The 17,128-nt window shown below is 36.8% G+C and overlaps 4 protein-coding genes across 5 annotated transcripts; 2 read left to right on the top strand and 2 right to left on the bottom strand.

The window, feature by feature from the left end:
* The first annotated feature begins 1,027 nt into the window (after positions 1-1,027).
* TRM22 (DnaA initiator-associating protein) lies at positions 1,028-4,637 on the top strand. Its single transcript, XM_012985541.2, has 5 exons — positions 1,028-1,781; positions 1,867-1,928; positions 2,038-3,519; positions 3,605-3,734; positions 3,809-4,637. The coding sequence occupies exons 1-5, from the start codon at positions 1,619-1,621 to the stop codon at positions 4,453-4,455; spliced, it is 2,484 nt and encodes an 827-aa protein (XP_012840995.2). The 5' UTR covers positions 1,028-1,618; the 3' UTR covers positions 4,456-4,637.
* Positions 4,638-5,080: 443 nt separating this feature from the next.
* Positions 5,081-6,138, bottom strand: LOC105961288 (homeobox Hox-B3-like protein). Its single transcript, XM_012985525.2, has one exon. The coding sequence runs from the start codon at positions 6,048-6,050 to the stop codon at positions 5,370-5,372; it is 681 nt and encodes a 226-aa protein (XP_012840979.2). The 5' UTR covers positions 6,051-6,138; the 3' UTR covers positions 5,081-5,369.
* Positions 6,139-7,412: 1,274 nt separating this feature from the next.
* LOC105961309 (chloroplastic group IIB intron splicing facilitator CRS2-B, chloroplastic) lies at positions 7,413-11,284 on the bottom strand. Its single transcript, XM_088826275.1, has 10 exons — positions 10,790-11,284; positions 9,971-10,335; positions 9,485-9,698; positions 9,302-9,386; positions 9,108-9,175; positions 8,327-8,377; positions 8,144-8,217; positions 7,934-7,992; positions 7,783-7,859; positions 7,413-7,684 (listed from the first exon to the last, which is right to left on the bottom strand). Exons 3-10 carry the CDS (start codon positions 9,692-9,694, stop codon positions 7,568-7,570), a joined length of 741 nt encoding a protein of 246 aa, XP_088682401.1. The 5' UTR covers positions 9,695-9,698; positions 9,971-10,335; positions 10,790-11,284; the 3' UTR covers positions 7,413-7,567.
* On the top strand, positions 11,099-16,119 carry LOC105961275 (plastidic glucose transporter 4-like). Of its 2 annotated transcripts, none has more exons than XM_088826274.1 (14): positions 11,099-11,227; positions 11,500-11,739; positions 12,208-12,322; positions 12,411-12,478; positions 12,969-13,101; positions 13,190-13,289; positions 13,369-13,481; positions 13,826-13,919; positions 14,039-14,192; positions 14,434-14,580; positions 14,662-14,735; positions 14,886-14,974; positions 15,595-15,709; positions 15,795-16,119. In XM_088826274.1, the coding sequence occupies exons 2-14, from the start codon at positions 11,664-11,666 to the stop codon at positions 15,975-15,977; spliced, it is 1,461 nt and encodes a 486-aa protein (XP_088682400.1). In that variant the 5' UTR covers positions 11,099-11,227; positions 11,500-11,663; the 3' UTR covers positions 15,978-16,119. The 2 variants fall into 2 exon arrangements, with proteins under 2 accessions (XP_088682400.1, XP_088682399.1); XM_088826273.1 differs by having other exon boundaries at positions 11,500-11,763.
* Positions 16,120-17,128: the final 1,009 nt, after the last annotated feature.

The raw sequence follows: 17,128 nt of genomic DNA, 5'->3' as shown, positions 1-17,128 counted from the left end.
GACTATTAGTTTCAGAAAGTGGTAGAGACAACATAGAGCTATGGGTGATTTAAGAAATGTTGGGGGAGCCATGTCACCCCCTAGCTCTATGTTGTCCCCACCACTTACTAATAGTAATAGCCCGTTAAAACTCTATTGGAACAACATATCTATTGCATTATCCCATTAGAGTTTCTAACTATGTTTCAGGGGGTGAGTGTAATTACCAATACCACAGTTACATTAGAGTTATTTCAGCATACCTCATGGGTGTTGGTGTAATTTACCCTTAAGTTTAAATAGTTACATAATTGATAAATTACACCTACATTCCTGAAGTATACTAAAATAACTTTAAGGTCCATATAGTATCGGTAATTACAATCACCCTTGAAACATTATTAAAAATCCCAGCGAAATTAATGCATTAGATAAGTATTCCGTTAGAGTTCTAACAGACTATTAGTTTCAGACACTAATGGAGATAGAGCTAGGGGTGACATGGGTCTCCTAACATCTCTTAAGTCATTATTTTATACAAGATTTATAAATATTTGTCTACATTAGCATTAACGCCCCCCCAGAAAAACAAATATAGTGTATATCCATGACACAAAATCTTGGCTCCGGTAATTATTCCAGGGGTATAGCTGTAATTACCAATACCACAAGTACCTTAAAGTAATTTTAGCATATCTCATTGGTCTTGTCTAATTTAGTAATTTACCCTTACATAATTAAATATATAATTTCATTTGACTACAAATTGATTACTACACTAAATCATAATGTTGGAAATCTTGCACTAGATTCCTAGTAAAAAAAAAAAAAATGGTCCCATATTTTCAATGTCACATTTCCCCAACAAAATAATATATTTAACTTCCTTAATTAATGTTTGACCTAAATGTAAGCGCTGCGCGTGGTGAATGCTAACATACATATACACAGCACCACTCCGTCTTATCCTGCGCCCCACCCACACCCTACCCCACCCCCACCCCACCCCCACCCCCACCACTGTCACACAGCAGTGAACTTTCAGAGAGCAGCCGTTTTCACCAGCAATGCTTTTGTCAGCTGGTTTTCCTCTCAAACAACTACTACGAATCAAATCAAATCAAATATCCCTCCTCTTTTTTCAATTTTCATTTTCATCTCTTGATTAATCTCACATATATATATATACACACACATATAGATACAGTCCCACAGGTTTTGCTTGTTTCTCGCTCCTCTGCAAATATGTTGTCAGTTCTAGAGAGAGAGAGAGAGACAGTCTTTTTTTTTTTCTCTCTCTTGAAACAGATATTCGTTTGCTTTAAAGAGAACGAGGAATGGTAATAAATCGTCACTGTTGAATCTCTGTATATATATATTTGTTTTTTTCTTGTGAAAGTTCTTCACGCATGGTGGCGCACATGCCGCTGTCACCACCAACTCACCCCACTGTTGTTCGTTTTCGGGCAATTTCTTTTTCACTCTCTTCCGAAACACTGTTTCGATGTAAGAAAACGTGACAACTTGACAAAAGGGGAGCCTGGGTATTTCTTGTGGTGAGATAAAAATCGTTTCTTGATAATTTTCTTGGAGGGTTGGGGTTTTTTTCTTGAAAAAAATTTTGTTGTCGGAGAAAAATATGAATGAAACCTCGGAGAAATCAAATCCCTCTTTAGCTATTGTGGAGAAGAAACCTCAGAGAGGAGGTGGTGGTGGGTGTGTCGGTCTTTTCTTCCAACTTTTCGATTGGAACCGTAGATTTGCTAAGAATAAGCTGTTTTCCAAGAAACTTCTTCCACCCGGTTAGTTTTTTTTTTGTTGAATAATAAATAATTAAATATGGGAATTGATTATTCGTGTAACATGTTTTTCTTGTTGTGTAATTAGTTCGGTTGAAGCAAGCTTCAAAGAAATATGGTGGGGATGAAAAGCAGCCAAAGCTTAGATTGGTATATATATATAAATAATATTCATATTTACTCATATATGTGCTTATTATTACAACACAGATTGTCTGATTTATTTTCTTCATTGTCTAAATTGTACATGTATATATAGATTGCTGATGAAAATAGTGGAGGGTTTCCTTCGTCGAAGAATAATAACATCGAACAAAAGCACGAAATGCGGGTTCCGGGTTTGGTTGCTAGGCTTATGGGCCTCGAGTCTATGCCGTCTTTACATCGAGAAAAATCGAAGAAGTTTCTAGCATCTTCTTCTATAAGCAGTAAAACCGAAAAATTAGCTGATACTAATATCTATGTGAAGGAAGAGTTGATGAATGTGGAGAAGGGATGTAATAGTAATAGTAATAATAGTAAACAAGAATCGAGGCCTCAAAAGCTTCAAAAGACGAGCGTCTGTGAAAATCGGCCGATAAATAGATTCGGAACAGAGAAACTGCCGTTCAAGGATGTTCTACCGAAACCGAAAAAACATCATCCAAAGCTTCCTTCACCGGTGAAAAGTCCGAGAAATCTTTCGAGAAAGAGTTCTTCGAAATTAATCAGTGCAGCGACTAGGATTTTGGAACCTGGCTTGCAGTCAAAATGTGCCGCTCTCACTTACTCAAACAATTTAACGGACGAAAGGGCACGTTCGTTGCCGAGCCGATCGGACGGTTGTGATTGCTTTGCTGCAAATGAGCATTCTTGTGGCAATTGTGGCTATTTGCTTCGTAATCTTGATTCTAAACCTAGCATCGCTGACGAACAACAACCGTTGATTTTTGGTTCGCCGTTCTCCCATTGTGTGGGGCCGCCCTCTTGCCAAGAATCGGAAAGAAGTAAATACGAGGAGAATCCAGCTGTCGCGTTCCCATTCGTCGGCGATAATTTGCAATCTCGTGTGGAACTAACGGCCTGTAATAACGGGCCTTTTGGAGGAAATACTCGACGGAATCCCGAACAGTGGAAGGCTCCAAACTACATGCGGAGTCAAACAAGTCAGAGGTCAAAGTTGACCAGAAACAACGGTAAATTCGAGACCGAGAAACAAATTGTCAGCAGTTTGAAGGAAGAATCGGGCCCACCACTGGGGCGAAAGAGGAGGCCGATGAAAGGCGAAAGCTCCGGCTTCACCACGAGTAAACAATCAGTGGGGTATAACGGTCATTTCACTAAAAACAGAAACGAACCGCTCCACATGCAAGACGATGGTGAGGTGGACAACGGCGTTGCCTCATTCAAATTCAACTCTTCGGCGAAACAGAGGAGTGGAAATGCGGAAAGAAAAGTTCGGAGTAATTCGTATTTTGACGACGGGAGAAGGGCAAAGTTGGAAAATGCGCCGCCTTCTTTAAGCGGAGATGCATTGGGTGCAATATTGGAGCAGAAATTGAAGGAATTGAATAATGTACAAGGAGAGGATAATATAACAGGGCAGAAAAAAACAACCGCTACGATTCTACAGGAGCTAATATACGCCTTAACTTCCGAGATTCCATTTCAGCACGATAATTTACCGGCTTTACCCGATAGGGAGAATAGTTGGCGCGATAACACCCGTTTATACAGCTCAGCATCTTCTACCGATTTACAGGTCAGCCGAAATTCTTGCCATTTCGATTATGGTTTTGGTAAATTATTTAGTAACTACATATACTTAAATTCGTCTCTGTATTCAGGCGAATGCAATGACAATGAAGCCGTGTGTGGACCCACCTCTGGAGAGTGAGCACTTAAGCCCTGGATCGGTTCTCGAAGCTTATTATTCGAACGAGAGCTGTGTTTCAAGCAATCTAGACGATAACCTAGGTAAGGACATATTTTTATTACGTTTAATCACATTTTTTAAATCATTTTTTTCTAATGTTATATTCGTCTGTCAGGGTATAACGGACCCCACTTGCCAAACCCCAATTCAGATTTTTCGGATTTTAAGAACCCGATTCTCGATATTCTCACAAACGTGTCTGAAATTCTATGCTGCAAGAATCTTGCTAGTTACGGTCTGAAAGGAGACAAATTTGACCACGCAAAGAAGGTGCTCACGAACGCTGAGCTGGCATTTCACACCTCAGCACTTTCGTCTTCAGTGGTGGGAAGAGGCTCGCCGATCAAGCATCTGCTCGTCGACGAATTGGAGACGCTCGCGAGCATTCTCTGGTTGAATTACGGTTGTACCCTCGGCATCGAAGACGGTGCGGAGGTGAACCAGCTTCGGAGATTTGGGTTGGATGCGGTAATTGAATATTTGGACCAAAGATTCGATTTTTATTCGAAAATGACGAGGAAGTTGGTGGGCCCGCTTCGGATGAACACGAATACGATGATGTTTGAGATTGTGGAGGCTGTAAGAAAGTGGGAGGAGGTGTCGAGGTTTGTTCTTGATGAGTTGGTTGAGAAGGAGCTGAGTTGTTCTTTGGGAGAGTGGACCGAGTTCGAGAGTGAAGTGTTTGAGAGTGGTGTGGAGATTAGTGGAGATGTGTTGCAGGTTTTGGTCGATGAAATTGTCGTTGATCTTTCGAAATGGTAGCTCGATTTTTATTTTATTTTATTTTTTTTAAATAATTTGAGGTTTGAACTAACTGGTATGAAGATGCTGCTTTAAAATTGTACAAAAATGGTGTTTATCTTTTGTAAGAGAAGTAGTGATTAATTAATGTGTTCAAGTAGTACAAAAATGCTAGTCTTTGCATTATCTACAAAACTTTCAAATTACGTCGATTTCGGTACGAAAATTTTCGGTTTTGGATTTCTGATCTGATTTTTTCGATTATTTTTTGGGCAAAATTGGATCGGAATGTAGATTATGAAATTTCTGATTATGGAACATGTTTTTTCATTACACTTCCTAAAATTCTGTTTTCTGATTTTTTCGAAGCGATATTCGAATCAACACAACTTTTGCAGGAAAAAAGAAATTGAAAATTTTCGAAAATGCTAATCTCGATCCGATCATTCCGATCCCCCCCGCACACTATAATCAAAAATATATTTTCACAATAAGAAATTTTTTGGCATGCAAAAGTGACATCAAATTTCAATACTTCATCACAACCCATTGAAAATCATACTGCAAAGCTCTTTCTATACAAAAACTGTAGTCTCTATGCCAGTAAAATAAACAAATAAAAAAATTAAAAAAATCCAGACACACCTCTCACTCAGTAATCAAATTTTATAGAATTAAAAGAATCCAAACACCCCCCCCAAAAAAAAAGAAAAAAAAAATAATGAAATCAGAATCCACTGAAAATCATACTGCAGAAGCAGCTCTCCCTTTACAAAAAAAAAAAAAAAAAAAAAAAAAAAGAAAATCCAATCAAAGATGAAGAGTTAAAAGAATCAAAACACCCCAAAAAAGAATCAAATCATCCAAGAAAAAAAATAAAATGAAATACTAGTAATTATCCATTAATCAAATATTAATGATTAATATTAATAATACTAATAATAAAACTGTCTGTACCCCAAAACAGTTTTCCCGATTCCTCTGCTACTCTTCAGCAAACCCTTGTTTTCGCCATTAATGGCATTCCCGGCGGCGGCGGCCAACCCCTTTATCTCCTCCATGCTCGCGTAGCTTTTCCTCGCCATCAAACCACCACCGCCGCCGCTCCTCTTCTCCGCCGCCGTATTCGTAGACTTGCTCCCACCTCCGCCCACCTTCCCGTAATTCCTCCCACTCGCCGCCGGCGACCGCTCCGCCACAGGCGGCAGCGGCGCCGCCGGCCTCCGATTCTCCTTCCGCAGAGCGGACGAGAAATCCGGCACGGATTGAGTCAGAACAGACGGCGGTTTCGGCCGCCTCGGCGGCGTCGTGAAATTCGAACTGAGTTTCACCTGCTTCCGCGGCGGCGTCAGAATCGACCGGCTGTGAAGCTTTAGATCCTTCTCTTTCTCCGGCGTTTGCTGTTCCGGTGTTGGATTCTTCATCCTCAGCCTCTTCTCTCTGAGATCGGAATATTCCTTGAATCTAGGGCCTCTCTCCATGATGAAACTCTCGGTTGTTAGCTGAAGGAGGTGGGGATTGTGATTTGAATCGGCGAATTGAGATAGAATCAGCGATTTGGGATCGAGGGCGGCGTGGAGAGAGTGCAGAAGCGGAGAGCCGTTGGTCTCCGCCATTGTTATAATTTTCGAAGGTTTTGTGTGAGGAATTTTTGGGGGTTTCGTTTCAGCGAAGTGGTCTGGTTTTTAAAAGATTAATTTTTGATCGCAACGGTCTGATAAAAGAAGAAGGGTAAAAAGGGAAGAGGGGAAAAATCAAAGGTTTATTCCCAACGTTCTTATTGGAGTGGGCCCCACCCAAGACACTAATTTATTAATTATTGTTAATCTAAAACGAAGTTTGATGGATTCTAATTTCGATAGTCAATCCGCTCTTATTAAAAAGAAGATTTAATTTACCAAATCCTTTAGCTTATGGTTACCAAATTTGGTATGTTGTTTTATTATACTGACCCCAACATATATTCCTTTTGGCAGAATACGGCCACTCCTGAGTTAACGTCAAGTTATGAAAACTCCTCGTGTTACGGTAATTACAGTCACTCCCTCTATTATATATTATCTTACGAAAAAATCCCTAAAGAGTTAATTTTATGGATGTTAACCGAAGTTTCGATACGCCAACATTTCATACAGTTTACCGAACCGAATATACAATTTGGTTCAGTAAATAACCGAATTACGCAAGTTTTATTGAAAATATTTAAAAGAAGAGGTGGCTGTAATTATCCAAATAAGAGAGATTTTTTCGTAATTTGACCTTATCTCAGGGGTGGCCGTAGTCCGCCCATTCTTTTTTTAATCGGACCGAAAAATTGGGATGAACCGAAGACATTGAACGACATCGTTTTGTAGATTATATATAGGGTAAATTACGGCCACCCTATGAGGGAAATTACAAAAAAAAAATCCCTCTTGTTTGGATAATTACAACCACTCCATCAACTATGAATCTTCTTATACGATTATCCTTACATTGTCAAATTTAGTAGAATCTTCTACATTATGTGGAATATTCTCCAGTTTGTACCCGTTTTACTTCATTCAAGCTCCATATTTTGAAATAAAATGATCATAAAATGTTTCTAGTTGCTTGTAAATATCAGATTGTACTGCATCAAAAATTATAATGCACAAAATGAGTACAAACTAGAGACAATCCACAGAAACAAGAAGATTCTGTTGGATTTGGCACAACAAGAATGAGCGCGTTAAAAGATTCATAGTTGATGGACGATGGGATAGTTGTAATTCCAAACATGATGGGTCTTTTCAAAATTTGACATTATCCCTAGAGTTGACCGTAATTTACCCTTTTATTTTGTTTTTTAATTTTTTTTTTGATATTATATAACACTGTGGCCTATTAAATAATTTTGAAGTTAAAATAAGTTTGCAGTTGGATAAAAAGATTTAACATAAAAAATGGACGGCAGTTTTTATGCTTTCCATTTGGCCAAAAAATAACTACATAGTGTGTTTCTTGAATAATAAAAGATAGTTTATATTTCAATATTAGAGTACCAGATCAGAGCATACACAAATAATCAATATGGACTTCTTTATGTGTATACAAATGGCACTACGCTTAATAAATATTGCACCGGTTTAAGGATGTTCCAAATGCCATAATTTTAAACTGTATGATACTTGTATTTCTGACCCAGATTAAATCTATTGATTCGACTACTGAAACCTTCTAGAACAAGCGTCTGTGCCGCCTCGACTCCTTGTTCCAAGGCAGCATCCACCTGTCCCAATCAGAATTCGAGATTTTACGTCCAGTCATATTTAACATGCAATTAATTAACAAGACAAGAACCGGGTTTATATCTAGCAAGTAACGTACCTGTTTTCTTTCCGAGGGACTGAATTTCTGAAGAAGATAGGCCTTCATATCCATAGTACCAGGTGGATTTCCAATACCTGTGTTTATTATTATATTATTATAATCAAGATTATATAATAGTGAAGGATGGGTTTTCAGTTAGGAAACGAACCTATGCAAAATCGAGGAAATTCACGACGACCATCTAAATGCTCCATAACACTCTTCACTCTGTGGTACAATAACAAATAATCTCCGTGTTAAATGAATGAATAATCAGCTTCTATATGTTACAACGCAGAAAATAGTTAATTAGAACTCTTCAATTATACGAGTGACGGGTTTGATAAATAGCTTCACAGGATTTATCGAGGAACAATACCCGTTGTGGTGACCATGCCCACCTTTGGGCTGAACCCTTAAAACTCCGTTCGGTAAGCTCATTTCATCATAGACCTACAATAATCATGCAAAACGTTGTCATCTAAGTTCTAGATTTACATTTAATGGAAAAAAGTCAAAAAACGAAAATTATATAGTTGGAAGATTTTTAGTAAGGGCTGACCAGTAGGATGTGACGCAAGGGTACTTGATAGTACGCAGCAAGCGGCCCAACCTGGTTATACAGGAGATAGACAAAAGAACGCTATGTAACAGGGAGCATTATTTGAATTGCGAAACAGATAATGTTAAATCAAAATTATATTAAATCACACACACGAACATGAGATGATAATTTGCTTAACGTTTTTGAGAACAGGCACGAAATATCTGAAGAATGCGTGGCACGAACTTCCAGCATTTTTCACCAATAATGAGTTGATCACGGATGCCATAGCAGATTGTGTTTCTCGAGCACATTATAGACAGTTAATGCAATCACAGAACCATTCACTTAATGAATTCTTTGTATATTTCGTAGCAAGAGAACACCACTAGACATCGAAAGAACAATCTTTCGACTCTGACAAGATTCAGACAAAAGCTACCTTGCTCATACACTTTGTTTGAATTTAAGATCGAATAACTAAATTACTTAAATGATGTACTATAACCGAGTAGTTATTCTTAAAATAACTGCTGGGTTGCAATTTTAATTGAATTGCTAAATTACCATACTTCTTAGATAAAAAGAAAAAAAATATTATTGAAGAATCTGGCATTTACGATTGTCAAAGATTATTAATCTACATATCGAACGTCACAAACGTAACAAGAAAATAGATAAGTTCTTTTCTTTTCCCCCTCCGACATATTCTGCATTAGCATGTGATAGCTTTATTAAACACTACCATGTATGTAATATTCCAAAGCAAATAAAGCAAGAAAAAGTGACGAGTACAAACCGATTCTCCACTGAAGTTCATATATGACTGCGGTTTGGCCAATAAAACCGGAACCTCTCCAATGGAACCTGCACTAATTGCGTCAAACGATTGGAACTTAAATCAATACCGAACAAAACTATAAAACTAAACAATTAATAAATCAACGGAAATATTTTCAACAACAAATAAAAAATAAAAAAAACCGCAAGCACCTATGCCAATCAAAGCTTTCGACTGTATAGTGTTCATCACAATTCCTTCCGCTTGAGAGAGGCGATCAATCATTTCAAACCCAACCTAGGTTTTTCATCAATCCACAAATTATTAGCAAGTTAGAAAATCCAAAATTAAACCTCAAACCCGAAATCAATAGCAATAAATTTAGCAACGAATACATTGTGACGGGTTCCGTGATATTTGTTTCCCGGGTTTCCCAATCCGACAATCAGCCATGGAGTGTATTCAGTCTTGACCCCTTTCGGCTCTGCTGACGTGGCAGATACCCTAAGCCTGGTTGAAGATAAACGCCTTTGAATTGGGGTTCTGATTCTAGTGTAAGTGATGCTACCACTACAAATTTTAGGCGAAGAAACTGCATACAACATTGACCTAAATACATAAAAGCCTAAATTAGATTTAACTTTTCCAGGATACAGAAACTCCATTAATGTAAAATTAAGAATCAAATCAGTAAAAACATACAAATTACAGCAATTAAAAATTTGGGAAAAATAAAATTGTATAACATAAAAATCTAGAACACTTCTAGGTTAAAAAACACAGAAACTGAGAGGAAAATCGGTAGATAAAATTTCGACCCAATTACAGCAAAATTACGCACTAAACGTAAATAGAGAAAGAGGAGCGTGGCGTAGAGAAACCTTTATTCTGCGGCGTACAAATTAATTTGGTGTTATAGTACTGTGGGCACCGGCCGCCGCTTGTGGCCGTCTCTTTGGCGGTTGGATGCTTTTTCACGGTGAACGGTGGTCGGAGCAGAGTTGTAATATTTAGTACGAAAACAGCAGAAATGTATATAAAGCGGGATAGTATGAGATAATGATTAGGAGAGTTTTTTATTTGGGCAAATTGCATGTCACCCCCTATAAATTTTTAATTTTCTCACTTTACCCCTGAAAATTTTAAAAAGTGAATGTCCCCCTTCAAAATGTTATACTTGTTCCACATTGGCCCGATAGCAAAGTTTCGATGGATTATTAACCGGAATTGAGTGTTTTACTTGCACCTTTGCCCATTTAAATGTTATTTTTTATTGCACGTTGTCCCTCCCTTAAAAACATTATTTTTCTACACATTGCCCCTTTAAAATGTTATTTTTGTTGCACGTGCTCACCGAAAATTAGCTTTTGGGCAAAGTCCAACCAAAACAATATTTTGAGTGGGGTTATCTCTTTTCTGAATTTTTAGGGGGGAAAATGTCAAAGTGAGAAATTTATAGGGGGTGAAGTGTATTTGTCATTTTTATTTTTATCTTTTTGTAGGGCAAATTGCACGTCACCTCCTATAAATTTCTAATATTTACACTTTACCCCCTCATAATTTTTTAAAAGTGAATGTCCCCTTTCAAAATGTTATTCTTGTTGCACATTGTCCTGATAGCAAAACTCCAATAATTTATTCATTGGAACTGAATATTTTTGTTGCACGTTTACCCCCTTTAAATGTTATTTTTGTTTGACGTTACCCCTTAAAAAAACTATTTTTTGGCACGTTGCCCGTTTAAAATTTTATTTTTATTGCACAATACCCTCCAAAAATTTTCTCTTGGAACAAAGTGCAACCAAAATAGTATTTCAAAGGAGGAGTATCCCTATTTAAAATTTTTAGGGAGAGAAGTGAAAAAACGAGAAATTTATTGGGGTGAAGTGCATTTTGTCCTTCCGCTGAAGAAAAGAAAACTAATAAGCAAGCGTAGAAAATGGTTGAAAATTGAAATCAAATCACCACCTTGTCACTCGATAATGACGTCATCTATTTTGTCTCTCCTCCTCCTCCGCCGCCGTCCACCCCTAAATTTTTTCTGCCGCCGCACATACACACACCGGAAGCCGCCATAGAATTACAGAGCCGCTAATCGTCACTTGAATGCAACATTTGCTACAGCGCCATTGGTTCTGGTAAAAACATATCTCTCTCTCTCTCTCTCTCTAAGATTGTTTCACAATCGGAACTTCATTTTTCTTCAATTTAATGTCGTGCTAATTAATTACTTCTTAATTCCGCAATTAATACTCCTTCCGACTTGCATTAAAGTATATTGTGGAAAAACGCAAGTGTTGGTTATCTTTCCTCACTGCCGTACGTTTTACGATTTAGCTTTTTGATTAATTAAATTTTTTTTTGATTAAAATTTTACTGTATGTTGACTTTTTTTTATTTTTTCCTGAAGCAATTTAAATATTGGCAGGTCAGTTCAGTTGAAAATGCAGGCCTTTCTACATTTGGTGTCAAAGCAAAGTAATTTGAGGGAAAATAGCTTGGCAATTAGTAAGTAAAGATCTTCGCATTTCAAAGAGGGCCAATTGCTTCGGACTCGGCCTCGTCTCGAATTCGATGGAAACGAGGGGGATTATTGAGGGTGTGTTCTTATCTTCTTCCAAGGCCAGATCATTCAGAGCTCAATCTTCTGGTTTGTATTTCCTGGAATTTAGTAGTACATGAATTTCACTTCAATAGTTAGCACCAGCTGTGAATTTTGAGTGAATTTTTTGTAATTAAATGCGAATACTGTGAAAGGGATTATACAGTTAAACCTATATAAATTTAATACAGTCTGGGACTAGAGAAATTCTATTAATTTAGTGAATTATTAAATTATCGAGTTAATAATTTAACACGTTCTCACCGAGTCGGGATCTAGAAAAACTATTATTTAATCGAGGTTCTACTGTAGATGTTAAATTCCTTAAAAGTTGCAGCAATGATTTGTAACAGGTTCTCTTCATGTGGAATTATGACCGGGTTTTCGTCACGTGTGTTTAATTCATTCTGTTTTACTTACTATGTAACTCTACTTAATAGAATCTTATAATCGAAGACAACTACTTTCAAAGTGCTTTCTTACATTGAAATCAGCACTTGTCTTCTTGTGCGGCAGAAGGAGATGTCGAGGATGTTGAACCTGCGAAAATCCAAGTGAAATCATACGAATCGGTATTGCCGTACGTTGGTGTTGCTTGTTTAGGGGCCATTTTGTTTGGATATCATCTAGGGTACGCACTATTTTATATCGAATTTTCGTGTTTCGTAAATGGGATTTTTCTATTCATGTTTGCTGATAATTACACTTGTCTTATTCAGAGTGGTTAATGGAGCTTTAGAGTACCTTGCCAAGGATCTCGGTATTGCAGAGAACACGGTTTTGCAAGGCAAGTTGTGGGCCACCATTCTATTAATATTGTTCGTGTTAAGTTCTAAACGTTGATCGGTTGTATAGTTTCGACGTATAATAGTAAACCAGCATTTGATAAACAAAGCTTTGACATCATTTCCAGTTAACGTATAGCGCCTATTCAATAAATGTTTAACCTGTCAAAGTCGATCATCGTAGACAAGCTAATTAAGTAGCAATTGCAATTATGTAATTATCTTTCCGTTTAACGTATATAAATTCCAATCACTGGAAAACGAAAATCCGAATCCGGTTATATGAGTATGCACTGTGATCGACTTAGATTGCATTTAATAAATTGCAGTCGTATTATGTATTGGATATAATACTCAATACATAATAAATTAAGATTACCTTAAATAGAACGCCTTCGTGAAATGAGTTTCTAGGAATCTTTACATAATTCTTTATCTTTCTTCGTCGAGACGAACTCATAATTTTTTTCTTTTCTAATTATTTTATATCAGGTTGGGTTGTTAGCACACTTCTTGCTGGGGCCACTGTCGGTTCTTTTACCGGAGGTTCATTAGCCGATAAATTTGGCCGAACAAAGACTTTTATGTTGGATGCAATTCCATTAACAGTTGGCACATTTCTTTGGTTTGTATTACTTTTTCGTCTTTTGATTTTTGTGTTTGATAGATAATAAACGGAGGAGATTATTCTTAACTATCTCCCAATTACGCAGTGCCACAGCACAAAGTATAGAGACGATGATAATTGGTCGTTTACTCTCTGGAATCGGAATCGGCATATCATCAGCTATTGTGCCACTTTACATATCCGAGGTCTCATTTTCTTACCTATTACGTGGGCTTTCTTGCTCAAATGATTTCATTATACATTTGACACGATTTCTATTGCCAGATCTCACCTACTGAAATTCGTGGGACGCTTGGATCGGCCAACCAGTTATTTATATGTATCGGGATTCTTGCAGCATTGGTAGCTGGATTGCCTTTGGCAGGGAATCCTTTGTGGTATATTCCTCCAAACTACGTTGTTGCATGAAAAATTTACCTATTACATAATTGAGAAACAAAACACGGTCCTTCATCATTTTACGATAATCCAGGTGGCTGACTGAATGAGAACAGAAAAATAAGTCCGATTTTGACATTTACCGATTTGATAGGTCAAAGTGGATTCCTCATTCCATCACATATTTATCACTTTTAAGTAATTTGGCAAAGGCAACTGCAAAATCTTCCATAATTCATTTGTATTTTAATGTTGCCTTCAGCCCGTTATTAATTGCATAGAGGTAAAATGATTTCCTCTAGTGCTGTACATTTTTTCTTGATTGTAATTTTTTTTTTAAAAGGTGGCGGACAATGTTTGCTGTTGCAGTTATTCCGTCTGTACTATTGGCACTTGGAATGGCGTTCTCTCCCGAAAGTCCCCGATGGCTTTATCAGGTTTCGTTTTGAGCTTCATAGAATGTCTATTTTTTTTTTTTTACTTTTCGTCTTTTTTCTGGGTTCGTCCACGGTATTTGTGGCGAAGTAATGCTAAGTTGTGCACGTATATATTGAAGCAAGGGAAAATTTCTGAAGCTGAAGTTTCCGTAAAACGACTATACGGCAAAGAAAGAGTTGCGGAGTTTATGAGTGACCTGGATTCAGCAGGTCAAGGTTCCTCGGAACCCGAAGCTGGATGGTTTGATCTTTTCAGCAGTCGTTACAGGAAAGGTATCAAATTTTATTACACGTGTTTTTCATGACATCAGCATTATCGCAGATGCATGTTAGCATTATCGCAGATGCATGTTTTCATTCAAGTTTCTCTTTTGGCCGAAGCTTAATAAGTTGGTGCTTGAACACTGATTAATTATATGTAATCATGACCGTTAATTATGTTTTTCTTAATTAAGAACAATTCTGATTATTTAATGGCCGATAATCACTAAATAATTTTGTTTCATTTTTTTAGTTGTCAGTGTTGGGGCAGCTCTCTTTTTGTTCCAGCAGTTTGCTGGAATAAATGCAGTTGTTTATTACTCGACTTCGGTTTTTCGTAGTGCTGGTGTTACATCTGATGTTGCTGCCAGTGCTCTGGTCGGGGCAGCAAACGTTTTCGGTTAGTATTTTCATTCGACGTTCTAAAAAAAGATTACTGATTAAAAATTATTGAATGCCAACCTTTTTTTTCTTTTTCCAGGAACAACGATTGCATCATCGTTGATGGATAAAAAAGGACGCAAAAGTCTTTTGCTTATAAGTTTTGCAGGAATGGTACGTCTCGATAAAAAAAAAACTGAATATATTTGCTAAGTTTGTGGCTGTTTTAGTCTTTTAATAGGCTTCAATCGTACATCACTTTCTGAAGTTGAGCTTTTTGAAATCGGAATATTTTTTTTGTTTTTTTGTTTTCGGCTTTCGAAGGCTGCTTCTATGATGCTGCTTTCTTTGACCTTTAATTGGACGGTTATGGCACCTTATTCTGGCACTCTTGCCGTACTTGGCACTGTTCTGTAAGGATTTCTTTTCGTCACCAGCTTATTGTATATTAGTTCTTTGCGTTTCCTTTGAATGTCTATATATATATATATGGGTAAATTACAACCAACCTCTGAGGTACGGTCAAATTATGAAACCCCCCTCTTGTTTGGGTAATTACAACCACCCTTCAACTATAAATCTTCTTACACGTCCACCCTTGCGGTTTCAAATTTAGTGGAATCTTCTAGATATATGGAATATTCTCAATTTTGGACCCGTTTTATCCCATTCGAGTTCCATATTTTGAAGCTAGATGATCATAAGATGTGTTTTTTGGCTTGTATATATCATATTGTGGTGCACAAACTGTATTTTTGCACAAAACGAGTACAAACTAGAGAACATTCGACGGAATCCAGATGATTATGTTGAATTTGACACCCTTTTATGGTGGAGATGTAAGAAGATTCATAATTGAGGGGTAGATGCAATTATCCAAACGGGAGGGGGTTTTTCGTAAGTTGACCATACCTCAGGGGTGGTTGTAATTTTTAATATATATATATATATATATATATATATATATATATATATATATATATATATGTAAGTATATGATGAGTGCAATATGACTTGATGTTTATGTATACAGTTATGTATTATCGTTTTCTCTTGGTGCTGGCCCCGTGCCTGTGCTTCTACTCCCGGAGATTTTTGCGTCAAGAATCAGAGCTAAAGCAGTGGCTTTGTCTTTGGGCATGCATTGGGTAAGAAACATAATTTCGGAACAAATATTGTTTACCTTTCTTCGGAATTCCTTCACAAACGATGTTTTGCTTGCTTGGAAAACAGATATCGAATTTCGTTATCGGCTTGTACTTCTTGAGTGTGGTGAACAAGTTTGGTATCAGCACAGTGTACCTGGGATTCGCGTCTGTTTGTCTTGCAGCAGTCGTGTATATATCTGGTAACGTTGTCGAAACGAAGGGACGATCTTTGGAGGAAATAGAACTTGCTCTCAGCCCAGCTGTTTGACGATTCTCGTTTTCCACACTTTTGGTGCTTTCTTTACTGTCTATGTATGTATATATATATTAGACACAACTCTGCAAGAATAGTTTTGTACATGAATTAAATTATCCATCCTGCAAGTATTACTCATGTTAAAAAGACAAAATGCACTACGTGCCCCAGAAATTTTCATTTTCCGCATTTCCCCCCTAAAAGTTGAAAAAAGAGAAATCCCCCTTTCAAAAGTTTGTTCCAGTTGCACTTTGCCCGAAATCACAATTTGCATCATATTTTTCATCTGAATTGCCATTTCTCCATCCACTTCAGGACCATTTAAGTCATTTCATTCATGGTTATCGGATCGTAAAAATATCTCGTATCGTTTTGCTCCATGTCTCGTATCGTATCGTTATCGTATCGTAAGATATTTAACCAACTATTAAAATAGTAAAAAATATATATCTACATTATAAAAATATTATAAATATGTAAAATTTAATATAACTACTTATTTCAAAATAGGTATAAATTCGAGTTTCAACATCATATTATAAAATATAACAAAAATCACATTGTTCATCAAATAACATCATCTAAGAGGGTGTTTGACTAGGCTTATAAGATGTTAAAACGAACTTATAAGATGTTTAAGAGCTATTCCAGTGTGTTAGGTAATTTTTTTCAAAAGATCTGAAAAAATCAAAATATTATATACTACTGGAGAGCAAATAAGTTTTTTTTTTTTTTTTTTTTAAAGTACCTTTACCCCACATATTTATTTAAGATCTTATAATGAGTAAAATAGCTTGTAAGATCACTATCCAAACACTTGAAAAAAATAATTTTAAAAGTAAGACGTAACAACTTATCAGCTATTAAAACAACTTATCCGATGTAAGAGCTTACAACTGTTTAAAATAAACTTAGTCAAATTCTCCCTAAGTTCAAATCTGAATACCTAATTTCTAAAATATTCGATATCTCATAATTTTGAATATCAGTGTCACTTAAATCGTCCTCATCTACCAATTTTAAACGATTGCATTCATCATCATCAATCGCAAAATCCAGCAAAAAAAAACGCCTCGAATTGGTCTTGAATCGCAAGAATCTATCAATTGAATTAGGGTTGTAATATTGTGGGGATTGGTGAAGAAATTGAAGAGAAAAGTGTG

Source organism: Erythranthe guttata, chromosome 12 (genome assembly GCF_056151865.1).
Source record: "Erythranthe guttata isolate IM_541 chromosome 12, IM_541, whole genome shotgun sequence".
Taxonomy (NCBI): domain Eukaryota; kingdom Viridiplantae; phylum Streptophyta; class Magnoliopsida; order Lamiales; family Phrymaceae; genus Erythranthe; species Erythranthe guttata.
The sequence above is the reverse complement of the archived record's forward strand: the minus strand, read 5'-3'. Positions and strand labels throughout refer to the sequence as shown.

Bases quoted from the DNA above. Each gene is read 5' to 3' on its own strand.
- LOC105961288 (XM_012985525.2), bottom strand. From the start codon at position 6,050: ATGGCGGAGACCAACGGCTCTCCGCTTCTGCACTCTCTCCACGCCGCC.
- LOC105961309 (XM_088826275.1), bottom strand. From the start codon at position 9,694: ATGTTGTATGCAGTTTCTTCGCCTAAAATTTGTAGTGGTAGCATCACT. The intron at 7,993-8,143 runs GTATTGTTCCTC...ATTGTACCACAG, and splicing joins GGGCATGGTCACCACAACGG to AGTGAAGAGTGTTATGGAGC. The intron at 7,860-7,933 runs GTTCGTTTCCTA...TAATAAACACAG, and splicing joins ATTTCCTCGATTTTGCATAG to GTATTGGAAATCCACCTGGT.
- LOC105961275 (XM_088826273.1), top strand. From the start codon at position 11,664: ATGGAAACGAGGGGGATTATTGAGGGTGTGTTCTTATCTTCTTCCAAG. The intron at 11,764-12,207 runs GTACATGAATTT...CTTGTGCGGCAG, and splicing joins GTATTTCCTGGAATTTAGTA to AAGGAGATGTCGAGGATGTT. The intron at 12,479-12,968 runs GCAAGTTGTGGG...ATTTTATATCAG, and splicing joins AGAGAACACGGTTTTGCAAG to GTTGGGTTGTTAGCACACTT.
- TRM22 (XM_012985541.2), top strand. From the start codon at position 1,619: ATGAATGAAACCTCGGAGAAATCAAATCCCTCTTTAGCTATTGTGGAG. The intron at 1,929-2,037 runs GTATATATATAT...ATGTATATATAG, and splicing joins AGCAGCCAAAGCTTAGATTG to ATTGCTGATGAAAATAGTGG. The intron at 3,735-3,808 runs GTAAGGACATAT...TTCGTCTGTCAG, and splicing joins CAATCTAGACGATAACCTAG to GGTATAACGGACCCCACTTG.